A 16,655-nucleotide genomic window follows, 5' to 3' on the forward strand; every position below is an offset into this window, starting at 1 on the left:
TAACCCCACCCACACCACTGATTGGCAGCTTTCTGTGTACACTATGCATAGGCAGAAAGATGCTAGTCAGTGGTGAGGACAGGGTTATACAGAGCAAGAGGACTACATGGCACAAGACAACTTGTTCCCTACTGATAATCTCTTCCTGATAAAACACTGATTTATTGAAACAACAACAAGCAGCCCGGTAAATGACATCACTGGAATCAGGGTCTCTGACTCTACATCATGCTGCTCTCAGATTAGGCTGCATAAACCTGGTGTCAAGATTGAATGAATACTAGTTACATGTAGAGATAAACCATCTATTACTAATACTGCACTACAACACATTCTTTTGAATTCATAGTGCAAAATACCTGAGATTTATTCTTAAACAGCTCAAAGAGCACTTAGTCACCACTGATGTGTAAAGATAGGCTTCACCACTGCTAGATCGGGGGGTCCCACCATAAAACTTACATATTAGTTTTATTATTCAATAACTCCTGGATCCAGGCTCCGTAATGTCCTTCTTGTGGACGATAATTAATGTGGCATCTTACACTTCATGGATTAAACTTACCTTCATAATTATACTCAAAATATGTATAGTAATACAAGAGGGAGCATTACTAACCATTTTTATGAGGTTTACCCTGTGCAAATGCAGCAAGAAATAACAACACAAAATGAACGTGCGCCAAGACGGATGAAAGATACAGAAACATTCACAGCGTTTATCTTGTATCGCCGTCGCTCCAGAACCATCAGTCTTTGAAACTTACACTCCTAAGTGGGGAAAAGAAAAAAATCTTATGAATGACAGAGATTCATCTGATAGTAGGATGAGACTTAGCAATTTTAATTTTAGGACCTTTCATCAAATTTATTCATGTTGAACTGGGCACAATGTAATAATGGGCGCATGGTGGGAATGTTTTTTTTTTTATTATTACTTTTTAGTTCCTCCTCTCTATCACCTAACGAGTTAACTTTTCTTAAGTCCAAGTGGGCGTTATTAGATAGCAACTAATAAACGGAGAAGACAGATGTCCCCAGTGAACACACCCACTTGGACTTAACTAATATTAACTCATTAGGTGCCAAATAGTTTGTTTCCCAATATCTCTACAACAGAGAGGAAAAACAAAAAATCAGGCACAATGAAAACAAATAAATGCAGCAGCCTGAGCAATATCAGTATTCTAGGCAGTAGTAGATCAAGCAGTTTAAACGTGTTCACCAAACAACAACCCCTCTGTCCAGCTCCAGCCCACACGCCATCCTGCTGAGCAAACCCAGCTGCTGTTTGTTGGCCTATAACCCCGGGCTGGATTATGGGAACAACCATTCACACACCTAAATCCCGGACTCAAAATCCAGTCCCGACCGCCTCTTCTCAATCCAGAGGACAGCATCAGGAGCCATCAGGTGAGGAGGGGGTCACTGGAAAAAAAAAGAAAAAAAAAAAGCGTCCTCCTTCCTGCACCGTCATGGTCCCAGATGTTGCAGAGGACAGTGTCGACCCTGAGGAGAGGAAGGTCACTGAGGAGTGACCACTGTCTCCCTTCTGACACCGGAGGAGAGGGTTGGGGTTGGGAAAAAGCAAGCACTGACTGCCACTAGACAAAGTGTCAGGGGATAAGGTCCCGTCTTGCAGACCAAAGCGGGTACGATGTGGAAGGCACCACACTGTTCGCTCGGTAACTTATTTGGGAAAACACCCTGTTATCCTGAAGAGAAGAACCCGAAAAACAAAGCAAACAGATTAACAACACAAAATAAGGTGACCCAAGGAAAGAAAAACGGATCTGGATTCAGATCCAGTTCTGCCTCCCACTGACACTAAGCTAAAACTGACGAGCTTTGTGCCGGTCGGAGGGTGTTCCCTGCTGAGGAGGAGCTAACTCTTTTTTGCCTAGTGTCAGCAGCATACACCCATGGTTTCCTGTGTCCCCAATGAATCGATAAAAGGAAAAGCGAATAAAAAGAAAAATTCTATGTATGTCATAAATGTAGTCAAGGTTAGCAACAATGAAAAGTTTAAGTCATCCAGCACCACAAGTCCAGTCACGGCTCGTTCGGAGTAAAAATAAAGCTATAGCGCTCAGAACACGGGACGTTGCCGGAGCAGTTTCCAGCTAATCTGTGGGGGGTGATGGACCCCAACTGATCTCATATTGAGTTCAGTTATCAATCGTCGAGTCCTGGACAACCTACTTAATTTATTGGGTGCAGTCTCCATAATTACAAGCTGGGCAAGATCCACTGCACACTAATTTCTGGAAAACGCCGGTGGGGTTGAAATAGTCACTACACTTGTAGATGTATATGTAGTTTCCAAAATGTGGTCACAATGGGGGCTCTGCAAACGGTGTCCACAAATTATGAGGCTGTGTGCCCATGATGAGTTTTTGACGCTTCGTATTTTTGCTGTCAAAAACATAGCATCTTACACTTCCAGCAAAGCGGATGGGATTTAAAGATGTGGGTACGCCGAGTTTTATGTGCAGATTTTCCCCATAGACTTGTATTAGATGTGGAAAATCCACAGGTAATAAACACACATGGCGGAAACGCATCAAGAACGCGTCTAATCCGTACATGACTACATCAATACATTTTTGTCAAAGACAAATACTAGGAGACAAAAAAGAAAGCAGCTTTGTTTAACCCCTTAGTGACGGAGCCAATTTGCAGATTAATGACCAGGCTATAACTCTGGAACGCTTTAACAGATCCCGCTGATTCTGAGACTGTTTTTTCGTGACATATTGTACTTCATGTTAGTGGTAATATTTCTTCGATGTTACTAGCGCTTATTTATTAAAAAAAATGGAAATATGGCAAAAAAAATTAACATTTTGCAATTTTCAAACTTTTAATTTTTTTGCCCTTAAATCCTAGAGATACGCGACACAATAAATAAACAACATTTCCCACATGTCTACTTTACATCAGCACAATTTTGGAAACAAATTTTTTTTTTTGTTAGGAGGTTATAAGGGTTAAAATTTGACCAGCGATTTCTAATTTTTACAACAAAATTTACAAAACCATTTTTTTTGGGACCACCTCACATTTAAAGTCAGTTTGAGGGGTGTACATGACAGAAAATGCCCAAAAGTGACACCATTCTAAAAACTGCACCCCTCAAGGTGCTCAAAAACACATTCAAGAAGTTTATTAACCGTTTACGTGCTTCACAGGAACTGAAGCAATGTGGAAGGAAAAAATTAACATTTAACTTTTTTTTTTTTTTTTTTTTTTACAAACATTTTACTTCAGAACCAATTTTTTTTTTATTTTCACAAGTGTAAAAAGAGAAAATGAACCACAAGATGTGTTGTGCTATTTCTCCTGAATACGCTGATACCCCATATGTGGGACAAACCACTGTTTGGGTGCATGGCAGAGCTTGGAAGAGAAGGAGCGCAGTTTGACTTTTTCAATGCAGAATTGGCTGGAATTGAGATCAGACGCCATTTTGGAAACTAGACCCCTTAAGGAACTTATCTAGGTGTGTGGTGAGCACTTTGAACCCCCAAGCGCTTCACAGAAATTTATAACATAGAGCCGTGAAAATAAAAAATCTTATTTTTTCCACAAAAATGATATTTCTCCCCCAAATTTTTACTTTTACAAAGGTAAAAGGAGAAATTGGACCACTAAAGTTGTTGTGCAATTTGTTCTGAGTACGCTGATACTCCATATGTGGGGGGGGGGAACCACTTTTTGGGTGCACGGCAGAGCTTGGAAGGGAAGGAGCGCCATTTTGGAATGCAGAGTTTGATAGAATGGTCTGCAGGCGTGATGTTGCGTTTGCCGAGCCCCTGATGTGCCTAAACAGTAGAAACCCCCCACAAGTGACCCTATTTTAGAAACTAGACCTGCCAAGAACTTATCTAGATGTGTTGTGTGAACTTTAAACTCCCAAGTGTTTCACTAAAGTTTATAACGCAGAGCCGTGAAAATAAAAATTATTATTTTTTTTTTTCACAAAAATTATTTTTTACCCCTCAATTTTTTATTTTCCCAAGGGTAACAGGAGAAATTGGACCCCAAAAGTTGTTGTCCAATTTGTCCTGAGTACGCTAATGCCCCATATGTGGGTGTAAACCACTGTTTGGGCGCATGGCAGAGCTCAGAAGGGAGGGAGTACCATTTGACGCAAATTTGGCTGGAATTAATGGTGTCGCCATGTCGTGTTTGGAGACCCCCTTATGTACCTAAACAGTGGAAACCCCCCAATTCTAACTCCAACCCTAAACCCAACATGCCCCTAACCTTAATCCCAACCCCAACCATAACCCTAACCACAAACCTAACCCTAATCCCAACCCTAATCCAAACCAAAATCTCAACCCTAACCCCAACCCTAACTCCAACCCTAGCCCTAATTCCAAACCTAATCCCAACGCACCCCTAACCCTAATCCCAACCCTAACCATAACCCCAAACCTAACCCTAATCCAAACCCTAACCATAATCCCAACCCTAAACCCAAGCCTAACCCTAATACCAACTCTAACCCTAATTTTAGCCCCAACCCTAACCCAACCCTAACCCTAGCCCAACTCACTTTAGCCCAACTGTTAACCTAATGGGAAAATGGAAATAAATACATTTACGGTTCATAACAGTAATCACAACCCGGGGGTCAGTAAAAACCGACCCAAATCATGTTCTCTGGGATCTCTTCTACCCCCGGCAGCAGAGACCCCGGAGAAAATCCGACTCTGGGGGGCGCTATACACTTTTTCCACAGCGCCATTAATTAATGGCGCTGTGGTTTAAGTACCCTTAACTACTGCCGTTAATAGGCGTATCAGTGGTCGTTAAGGGGTTTAAACAGGACACACAAATGGAGAAAAAACAAAGCAAAAACAAATATCAAAACCTTTCGCCCATCCTGCTGCAAATACCTATAGAAAAGATGTGACTGACAAGAAACAAACCTACTTTTCTGCTGATTTATCAGATCCTCGCTCCACCGATCTTAATATGGAGCGCTCTGGAGATACTGCAGGTGACTTCATAGTGGACGTAAGCGGTGACGAGGTACGCATGGATGATGTAGACAGACCGTGACGACGTAACTCCTGAACTGCACGCTCCCTGGTTTAATACAATATGCACGTAGACATATTAGAGCCCCCTACTCTTATTTGATGATGGTGTAAGGACACACATGACCGTGTCTAGGATCGCCTAGCTCTGAGTGAGGCTCTGTGTGACAGATTGACTTTTCCTGTGCTGAAAAGAGTGTAATATATGTATCTGATGAACAAGGCAGTGTTTTGTAATATGATTATACACTTGTGTGCTGAGGAGTGGGGCATTCTTATGGCATTAAGTTTTCGATTAGCATCTAATTAAAGTCCAATATACAATAGCCTAAAAACAATAATTCATGTTTGACTCCTTCAATGAACTGTGTTTAGCTTAGGGAATTTCTGGTGGGGTTTATGGTGTCTTCTTTCAATTCATATATGTTAAAGGGAATCTGTCAGTAGGATCAACCCTCCTAAGTCTATATAGCCATGCAGGTCATAGGAAGCTGAAGAAAATGCTACTCAAATATCTGCAATCTGATGTCTTATTCCAAAGAAATGCACATTTTTCTTAATACGTAACTGAGCTGTTAAGATCTATGGGCCGGACATAGCTCTCCCTAAGAATCTGCCTCCAGCAGGGCTTATTTTACATGAAAGGAGGAGTTACCAGTGTGAGACATGTAGATCAGCAGACAGACTGTCAGTCATTACATGTCTCACACTGGTAATGCACCCTTTCAGCTCAGGAGGCAGAGTCTCATGCAGATCTATGTGGATTTCTCTGGAATAAGACATCGGCTCACAGAAATCAAGGTACCATTTTATTTAGCTTCCTATGACCTACATGCCCATATACTCTGCTTGGGGGAGGGGTTGATGCTTCTGACAGATTCCCTTTAAACTGTATTCTTACCTTTCAAATCGCTCTGTAGTAAGCTGCCTTTTTGCTATATCGTAGTCAGACTGCAGCTGTGTAAGCTTGTTACGGAGCATGGTGGCTTCCCGAGAGTGACTGTTGCTGTAAATGTACAAGAATTAGACAGAGATCTCCTATCAGAATACCATAGGTGAAATCTACTGTAAACCAGCAACTATACAAATATATTCACTTATTATTTTATATTTACATGGGTACGAATACTTTTAGATTGATTACTGTATAGAAAACATAAGATTTATGGGGTTAAGACACATATTAAACCCTACACTTTTAGCAAATTCTGCTCCTCTGCCAGCAGACAAAAAAAATCCTAAACTCTATGCATAAAAAACCCAATAAGCCTTATATTTCAGGACCCTCAATATCCATGAGTCGCAGATTGGATTTACTAGCGGACATTAGGAGCCAGACGACCTGCTTTCAAGTGCAGCTATGATCACGATTTTTGTCATGAACTAGACAACAGCAGATGTGGTTTTCTAAATGTCAGCAGACTTGGAGAGAGATTTCTTGAAATGGGAACAATAAAGAGCAGGCATAAGAAAAGTAATCATAAGTGACACATATCACAACATTGCTCATCGCTGCATGAACATTTTATTGGCCCTCCTTCATGCAATCACACCAATCTAAGATCCACTAGGGGTGAAACCATAATTCAGGTTCATCTGGTTCTTTTGTGTGGATAAAGAAAACTTTGCATAAAGTGTTGTTCTTTATGGATATGGACACCTTCAGGGTTTTACTTAAATGCATTAATATGGGGTTAGAAATAATTTTTGCAATTGGGTTCCATGAAAAACTTTGCACCGTTTAGTTTTAAGGCTGTTTATGTAACAGCTCAATGATGGCTGCAGAATGAGATTAAGAATAACCCATAGTTGGCCCCAAACGAATCTTATAAAAAAAAAAAAAAAAAGTGAAAATACTATTTCCCAAAAGATAGAGACTACCTCTGTGGGAGAAAGTGTGTGCAGTTGTGGGAACTCTCCAGGCCAATATTTGTAGTCAGAATGAAAGATATCTCCTGTGACATATTGTGGATTTAACTAAAGGAACGCTGCCCAAAGCATGAAAACCACATTTAGGCTAAGTGCACACGTTGCAGAATTGCCGCGGCAATTCTGCAGCTCCTGCCGCGGGTATAACGCATGCGGAATTGGCATGCATATTCCCGCAGAAAACTAGCGTTTTGCAAGCGATCTGTAGCATCGCTTGGAAAACTGATTGACAGGTTGGTCACACATAGAGTTTGACAAGTGTGACCAAGTTTTTACTATTGATGCTGCCTATGCAGCATCAATAGTAAAAGATAGAATGTTAAAAATAATTAAAAAAATGGTTATACTCACCTTCCGCAAACAGCCTATCTCCTCAGCGGCTTCCGTTCCTATAGATGGTGTGTGTGCAGGACCTTCGATGACGTCACGGTCACGTGACCGCGACGTCATCGCAGGTCCTTCACACACACCATCTACTGGAACGGAAGCGGCCACATGCACCGTTGAGAGGCGGGAAGGCTCCGGGGCCATCAGAGGGTGAGTATATCACGATTTTTTATTTTAATTATTATTTTTTTTAAATTATTAATTATTATTATTAATTATATGGTGCCCAGTCCGTGGAGGAGAGTCTCCTCTCCTCCACCCTGGGTGCCAACCGCACATGATCTTCTTACATAGTAGGCATAGCCCCATGCGGGAAGCAAGCAGATCAATGCATTCCTAGGTGTGCGGAATCCCCGCGATTCCGCAAATTTAATGAACATGCTGCATTTTTTTCTGGAATGCGATTCCGCTCAGGAAAAAAATGCAGCATGTGCACAAAAAAATGCGGATTGCATTCTATTAAATAGGATGCTTAATGTGAGCTTTTTTTTGCGGTTTTATAGCGTTTTTATAGCGAAAAAAACGTGAAAAATCTGCTACGTGTGCACATAGCCTTAGGCTAGGTTCACATTGCGTTAGTGCAGTCCGTTCAGCGCGTACGCTAACGGACTGCGCTAACGCAAGTGCCGACTTTGGCACAGCGCTAGCGCAGATGGAGCATCTGCTAGCTCCATCTGCGCTAGCAGTGACGGACCCGGAAACACTGCAGCCCGCGTCTCGGGTCCGTCACTCAATGACGGCACAACGCCTAGCGCACGCCTATTGTGGGAGTGCGCTAGCGATGCGTCCGACATTGCTTTCAATGACGGCGTTAACGGACTACGTTACACCGCGTTATGCCGCGGTGTAACGTAGTCCATTTAACGTACAGCCATAACGCAATGTGAACCTAGCCTTACCGATGTAATCAATGTGACAGTGGCTTTAATGCTGTGGCAGTGCTCCTTTAGTCAAAACAACAGAACTGATCTGTTATTCTGCATTGATCATATTTTGAGAGGCACTCATCCACCCCACCACCCCAAATTTGGGCAGAAAATGGGGGTGCATCTTATAGTCCGAATGTAGCTTATCTGGCTCACTGCGGAGTCACAGGAGGCAGGATCGCTGCTGCAAGAAGCCGGCGGCGGTCTCCAGCAAAATGGTGCCGCGTGCAGAAATCTACATCTCGGCTCGTCATTCAGCCGAGGTCCCAATCTGTGTATGTGCAGCTGCCATTTTGCTGGAGGCTGCTGAAGGTTAATCGGAGCATACGCTGCCCTCGACACCATTTTTCTCTAGATTGCTGTTATATGAATGTGCATAAGCGCCGCTCACGGTAAGGGTGGAGCTAGCGCAAAATGTGGCCCGTCCATGTGGCCCTGCAGCTGTTGCAAAACAGCACTCCCATCATGCTTGGACAGGTTGGGATGATGGAAGCTGTAGCTTGGCAACGGCTGCAGAGCCACACAGGTTGTGCAAAACTGATGTCCCCATACAAGAGTGTTGTACAACCTGTGGCCCTCCAGCAGCAGATGTCCCCCATAACAGTGTCAGCAGACATGTTATTAAATATTTACCAAATTTTTTTTCCCCTATTTTCCTCCTCTAAACCCTAGGTGCATCTTATAGTCATTATACTCATACTCATTAAATAATCATATTAAAAAGTGATCAAATGGTGGGGATAATTGAAGAGTAAGAGTTTTATAGGAATCTCAGGAAGAAAGGATACTCACAGTTTACTCTCTGCTAGGGTCAGCTTATCTTTCAGCAGCTGAATCTCCGATTCCTTCTCATGTGAACTTAGATGACTCTGGAACTCCTTCTCTCGGTTGGTGGCTAGCAAAGTCTCCAGATTCTTAATTGTGAGTCTTTCACTTGCTAACTGTTTCTTTAAGAGTTCAGCTTCAGACTTCATATCTTCCAGTTCATCTAGGACCTTGAGAAGAATACACAATAACATGCTTTGATGAGAAAGTCCAAATCTCTGTAAATTTCCTTACTGAGGGTATGGAAACCACTATGGCCACATACAACAGAGGTGCCTGTGTACACTGTTATTACATAATTTCTGGAAAAAAAAAAGACTTAAGAATGTAAGGTAAGCAGGAGTCATAAAGGAGACGTTACTGTAATTAAGAATGAATTACTAATGTTATCACAGCATCAGTAATCAAGTGTCGACTACTCAAGTCCATCTCCAGAGAAGGCCCAGTGAAACCCTGCTGCTATGTAGCACAGAGAGACCCTGATGAAAACAGAAGGGTATTGAGGGCAAATACCCAGTTTACCGATAATTATACATCACCCGATTGAATTTTATTAATGTGCATAGTCTGTATATATATATATATATATATATATATTTTGCACAATATTAATGATATGCAAATTATTAAAATAATGGAAACATTTTCAAAACATCTCGATTTATTCAGCATTGAGTGCGAGCACCACATGCAAGAATCCCCACTTAGCATGTTATCAATGAGGTTATTAATGGTTGTCTGAGTAATCAAGATCCTCTGCTGGCAGCTCATTTTGCACATTTGCTGACCAATAATGACCCAGATGTGCCCAGATGGCAGACCAGACTAGAGATGCTGCAGTCCATAGTAGCTTGTCTAGTCCATGCAGGTTTCTCACAATAGCACGGCTTGGCACTGTTGTGTTGAAAAATGGCTCCTGGGACACTTTGGAGAAATTACTGTAATACTTGTTCCACGACCAAATCAATATAGAATGAAATCTAGAGTGGTCCAGCTACTGTACATAATGCCACCCCACAACATTATCCTTGCAGTCGGACCTGTGTGATGTTTCCTAGTGTAGGCCTCTTCATTGACCTCACACAACCGCTCTAAAAAGTTATCATGGTGCAAATCAAGATGGCAATGGAGGGCTATGCTCTTCATCCAAGAGTCCCGCTTTTGTCTTGGACACAATTATAGCTGGATATTGGTGCGGACACGATTAGAGGGTAACAACAATTCTACTCCTGGGACTAAGGTCTTTATTAATTTTGTGGTGGAACAACTGGTGCGGCCAGGCCACATGTTGCTCATGCTACTGCGAGCAGCATGCATGGCCTAAATGTGCTACCATGATCTGTGGTGTGTCTGGACTTGTCTCCCATCGAGCACATTTCTTGGTGTTACAATTTAAATGTTGAGGAGCGTGTCTGTGTATCTATATATATAAGAGGCATCGTGATTACTCGCTAATCCCGCCCCCTGCACAGTAGCTCCGCCCCCCACCACATCACCACACATAATCCCGCCCCATTATTACACATAATCCCACTCCCACCCCCTTACCACACACAATCCCGCCCCCACCACATTACCACACAATCCCGCCCCCACCACATTACCACACACAATCTCGCCCCCCACCACATTACCACACACAATCCCGCCCCCACCAGCATATTACCACACATAATCCCGCCCCTCCACATTACCACGCGAGGCTCCATCCCCACACAATACCACACAAGGCTCCGTCCCCACACATTACCATACGAGGCTCTGTCCCTCCACATTACCACACGAGGCTCCATCCCCAAATGAGGCTGCGTCCCCACACATTACCACACGAATCCAGTTTGCTTTTGATTTTACACTGTGAATAAAATGTATTAGTATTGTTCTGATTTTTAATTATTATTATTGTTATTAACTTCATTTTAAGTTAATTAACCACCTGCGTAAGCGCTATTGAATGTTGTCATTATTTACTTAAGTTTAATCACTAGCAGCCTTAATTAGATAGCAACGAGCATGCTGAGCGTTAGCTGGCTAGAAACAGCTAGTTTATAATATACAGTTATATGAAAAAGTTTGGGCACCCCCGCTTAATGTTTTATAAAAATTGTTGTTTTTTTTTGCAACAGCCATTTCAGTTTCATATATCTAATAACTGTTGAACACAGTATTGTTTCTGCCTTGAAATGAGGTTTATTGTACTAACAGAAAATGTGCAATCTGCATTCAAACAAAATGTGACAGGTGCATAAGTATGGGCACCCTTATCAATTTCTTGTTTTAAATACTCCTACCTACTTTTTACTGACTTACTAAAGCACTTTTTTTGTTTTGTAACCTCATTGAGCTTTGAACTTCATAGCCAGGTGTATGCAATCATGAGAAAAGCTACTTAAAGTGGCCACTTGCAAGTTGTTCTCCTGTTTGAATCTCCTCTGAAGAGTGGCATCATGGGCTCCTCAAAACAACTGTCAAATGATCTGAAAACAAAGATTATTCAACATAGTTGTTCAGGGGAAGGATACAAAAAGCTGTCTCAGAGATTTAACCTGTCAATTTCCACTGTGAGGAACATAGTAAGGAAATGGAAGAACACAGGTACAGTTCTTGTTAAGGCCAGAAGTGGCAAGCCAAGAAAAACATCAGAAAGGCAGAGAAGAAGAATGGTGAGATCAGTCAAGGACAATCCTCAGACCACCTCCAGAGAGCTGCAGCATCAACTTGCTGCAGATGGTGTCACTGTGCATCGGTCAACTATACAACGCACTTTGCACAAGGAGAAGCTGTATGGGAGAGTGATACGAAAGAAGCCGTTTCTGCAAGCACGCCACAAACAGAGTCGGCTGAAGTATGCAAAAGCACATTTGGAGAAGCAAATTTCTTTTTGGAAGAAGGTCCTGTGGACTGATGAAACCAAGATTGAGTTGTTTGGTCATACAAAAAGGCGTTATGCATGGTGGCAAAAAAACACAGCATTCCAAGAAAAACACTTGCTACCCACAGTAAAATTTGGTGGAGGTTCCATCATGCTTTAGGGCTGTGTGGCCAATGCCGGCACCGGGAATCTTGTTAAAGTTGAGGGACGCATGGATTCCTCTCAGTATCAGCAGATTCTTGACAATAATGTTCATGAATCAGTGACAAAGTTGAAGTTACGCAGGGGATGGATCTTTCAGCAAGACAATGATCCAAAACACCGCTCCAAATCTACTCAGGCATTCATGCAGAGGAACAATTACACTGTTCTGGAATGGCCATCCCAGTCGCCAGACCTGAATATCATTGAACATCTGTGGGATCATTTGAAGAGGGCTGTCCATGCTTGGTGACCACCAAACTTAACTGAACTGGAATTGTTTTGTAAAGAGGAATGGTCAAAAATACCTTCATCCAGGATCTCATTAAAAGCTACAGGAAGCGACTAGAGGCTGTTATTTTTGCAAAAGGAGGATCTACTAAATATTAATGTCACTTTTCTGGTGAGGTGCCCATACTTATGCACCTGTCCAATTTTGTTTGAATGCAGATTGCACATTTTCTGTTAGTACAATAAACCTCATTTCAAGGCAGAACCATTACTGTGTCCAACAGTTATTAGATATATGAAACTGAAATAGCTGTTGCAAAAAAAACTATTTTTATAAAACATTAAGCTTAAGATTAATAGGGGTGCCCAAACTTTTTCATATAACTGTGTCTATATGGTGGGACTTTCATATTCACCACGATACATGCAACGTTTCAACTCCTTCTTTGACTCCTTTCTTAAGCATGAGGAGCTGAAACGTGGCATGTATCTTGGTGTATAAGGTCCAGCTTTTTACTTATGTTCATTGGAGTGCTATTTCTTTTCTACATATGAATAATTTTGGCTGGTTGCCTGTATAAGTATTGCATCCACAACTACAGCACTGTGCTATAGGAGAAAAGGGTTTTTGGTTTTTTTTAACCATAAACTTTTTATTACCGTAGATTTAAATAAAGTCATATTAACAATCGTTTAGCCTCAGTCATTGTACATTAGAGATTTCCTCAAAAACATTACAGGACGTGCTAACAGAATATTTCACAATTAATAACACACCTGATGTGTCCACATCTACAGTATGCTGTGCCCAAAAGGCCTACACCCGGGGTAAACTGCTCCAAATAGCGTCAAAGAAAAAAAAATAACTACACCAAATAGAGGAAATTAATCAAAACATAGCCGCACTAGAAGAAACAACAAACATAGCCCCACAAACTTAATTCCCCAAAAATTACAGAAACTAAGGTATGAACTAGTGATGAGCGTGTGTACTCATTGCTTAGGTCTCCCCGAGCACGCTCGGGTGGTCTCCGAGTATTTGTGACTGCTTGGAGATTTAGTTTTTGTTGACACAGCTGCATGATTTACGGCTGCTAGACAAGCTAAATACATGTGCAGAATGCCTGTTTGTTAGGGAACCCCCACTTGTATTCAGCCTGTCCAGCAGCCGTAAATCATGCAGCTGAGGCGACAAAAACAATCTCCAAGCACTAAAATACTCGGAGATCACCCGAGCAACAATGCTATTCGCTCATCACTAGTATGAACTATACCAACTGCTTCAACACAAGCATGAGCACAATCTACGGAGAAGTAAAGCCAAATATTATTGGCAGGGAAACAAAGCGGGCAAAATATTAGCCAACAAAATCAAATCCAAAATAAACAACCAAAAAATATCCTACATACAGGACGACCAAAAGAATGTAATATAGAACCCTAAGGAAATTGCTAACACCTTCTCATACTACTACGCATCCCTCTACAACCTACAGGAAAACACTGCAATACCACAACCCACCCCCCAACTAATAAATCAGTTCTTAGAGAGTGTAAAACTTTCTAAAATACTGGAAGACTCATTACACATGTTGAATCAACCAATATCCCAAACAGAAATATAGCAAACAATTAGAGGAATGAAAAACAACAAGTCCCTGACTGTTTAACGAGCGAATACTTCAAAATATTCCAAGATATACAAACCCCTCATATGACAGCAATTTTCCAAAATTTTATGCAAACCAGGATAATTCCAAAAGAGATGATTCAGGCAATAATTATACCCATACCAGGACAAATTCCTAATCAAACCATCAATTTCATTGTTGACCACGGACCTTAACATTTACACCAAAATCCTAGCTAATAGGATCTCAGAAATAATCCCAGCCTTAGTGCATAAAGACCAAGTGGGATATGTTCATTCTAGACAGACCCTGGATGGTACGAGGAGGATGATTGATATCATCCATGTAGCCGGAGGGAGACGGACCCCCTTTATGCTCCTTTCTTAAGATGCTGAAAAGGCGTTCGATCGGGTGCATTGGGGGTTCTTATTTGAAGTGTGATCCAGATTTGGGTTTGTCTATATTCTAATCCGTCAGCGTCAGTTCTCATTTCTGGACTGATGTCAGATACATTTGATACCAATAATGGAATGAGGCAGGGGTGCCCACTCTCTCCCTTAGCTGAAAAAAATCAGATCACACCCTGGGACAGCCGGTATAAAAATTGGTAATGTAGAGCACAAAATCGGGTTATTTGCTGATGACATTATTTTGTCCCTTACCAATCCAGAAGAGTCGCTCAATAGAGTAATGGAAGTGATAGACTCCTTTACCCAAGTGTCATATTATAAATTGAATGTCCCTAAATGCCAAATTCTGAATCTAACACCCTCCGTCTCACATCCGGTAAATCTTACAGCTAAGTACCCCTTTAGGTGGGATAATGAAAACATAAGCTATCTTGGAATCCCTTAGTAGATAGAATGCTATCACTAAATTATGAAGCCCTCAGACTGAAGATCAAGGGCAACATGCTGCGCATGAGACAACATGACATGTCCTGGTTAGGAAGAATAGCGTCCGTAAAAAATGTTCATAATCCCCCTAATATTGTACGTATTCCGCAACCTCCCTATCACAGTCCCCATGAAAATACTCAAAGAGTTACAAACAATCACATTAAAATAGATAAGGCTGGAAAAGTAAGGGGTTGTTAGAAAGTGTAATTATATTTTTTTTTTAAGTGATCTTCTTGTTTATGGGCTGTATACCAAAGTAAACAAAACCCACGGCCAAGAGAGGCGCCATTTCTGAAAAGCTAACCATTGTGAGGTAAACATGTTAAAGTGTCTCCACAGGTAATCTTTTGGGAGCTTGCAGGCAATCATGGCTGAACAAAATTGGTACTTACTCGTTCATACTCCATGTTTCGTGCTGTTAGTTGCCTAGAGAACTGCTCTTTGCTGGAGTCCAGCTTCACACACAGTTCCCTCACTGATGCCAAGTCAGACAGAACCAAAGCCTTCTCATCCAGCTCATGCCGCAGTTGCTCCTCATATTTGGCCATGGCTTTGGCCATGGAAGATATTTGAGTTTCATAAGCCTGATGAGCATTCATGTGCTGCAAGAGAGAAATTCATAGGTAACTATAGAACTGACAACTTATTAAATACATGTATTATTGTGTGTTGGAGGTACAGAGCGGTGGGCACACAGTGGCATCCATCGCCCACCGGCTCCCTTAAGCCAGATGCCTGTATACAGAACAACGCAGGAGACTGCATTATTCCTTACAGTGCATGAAAAGTCATACCAACATAATAAGACAAAGGACAAAATGACACAGAGCGAGGGGCCTAAGGGTTTTGTTTCTACCTTTTGACACTCCCTGCATGAATCAGCTATTGCCTCTATTATTGCAGTTGAGTGTGTGTTATTCTGATGCTGCCGCATCTCTATCAAAAAATACATTTAGTATCCATCCGGCGACTGTGATGACTAGCTCAAGAGTCCATCCCCTGCGGCTCCTCTGTGCTTTGCTCCCCTAGACTGAAAGGTCTCCCCCTGTGTTTTCAATTCTACAAGTTAACCAGGGCTGTGGAGTCAGAGTCGTGGAGTCAGTATGAAATGCACAGACTCAGACTCCTAAAATATATAATACATTGGGTACAGTAGTTCAATGCAGTTTGTGGGGAATATTTTTTCATAAGAATTTGGAAAAGTTATGAAATGTCCTATAAATGTCTGTCCTATTCCTGAACTAAGGTCTAGCCTTTTAGTGGAGATGAATCTGTGCTGCAGTTTATGTTCATAAGTAGTGAAGCTCCCCGTCTACAGATAAGGGGAAAAAATAAACACACAGGGAAGGATAGCCTACATTCATCTCAGAATTTCTGGAGTGAACAGGAAAGCAGGATTAAGGAAGGCAAGTACTTCCTAAAGCATATCTAAACTTTCAATAAAAAATAAAAATCATTAAGTCCAGTATATGTTGTCTCTGTATGCTTGATGTTTTAGTTTGTTTTTCCTCTTAGCTAGCTCATGTTTGAAGAAATTAGCTGCTCTTATTTACAATATACATAAAAAAGAAGGGGAAAAAATGTTATCCAACTTCTCAAATTTGGAAATACAGTAACAGGATCGATGAGGACATATACATATATATATACATATATATATATATATATATATATATATATATATATATATATATATATATATA

At 41.4% G+C, this 16,655-nt stretch overlaps 1 protein-coding gene across 1 annotated transcript in view; it reads right to left on the minus strand.

Annotated features, from left to right (window-relative positions):
- Positions 1–694: 694 nt before the first annotated feature.
- Positions 695–16,655, minus strand: part of CEP135 (centrosomal protein 135) — a 104,864-nt gene continuing 88,903 nt past the window's right edge. The window contains exons 22-26 of the mRNA XM_077279731.1: positions 15,345–15,554; positions 9,086–9,288; positions 5,953–6,057; positions 4,945–5,100; positions 695–771 (exon numbers count right to left, since the gene is read on the minus strand). Coding sequence (XP_077135846.1) covers positions 750–771; positions 4,945–5,100; positions 5,953–6,057; positions 9,086–9,288; positions 15,345–15,554 — 696 coding nt within the window. The 3' untranslated portion in view covers positions 695–749. The remainder of the gene's footprint in view (positions 772–4,944; positions 5,101–5,952; positions 6,058–9,085; positions 9,289–15,344; positions 15,555–16,655) is intronic.

The sequence above is a fragment of the Ranitomeya variabilis genome, chromosome 1 (genome assembly GCF_051348905.1).
Source record: "Ranitomeya variabilis isolate aRanVar5 chromosome 1, aRanVar5.hap1, whole genome shotgun sequence".
Taxonomy (NCBI): Eukaryota; Metazoa; Chordata; class Amphibia; order Anura; family Dendrobatidae; genus Ranitomeya; species Ranitomeya variabilis.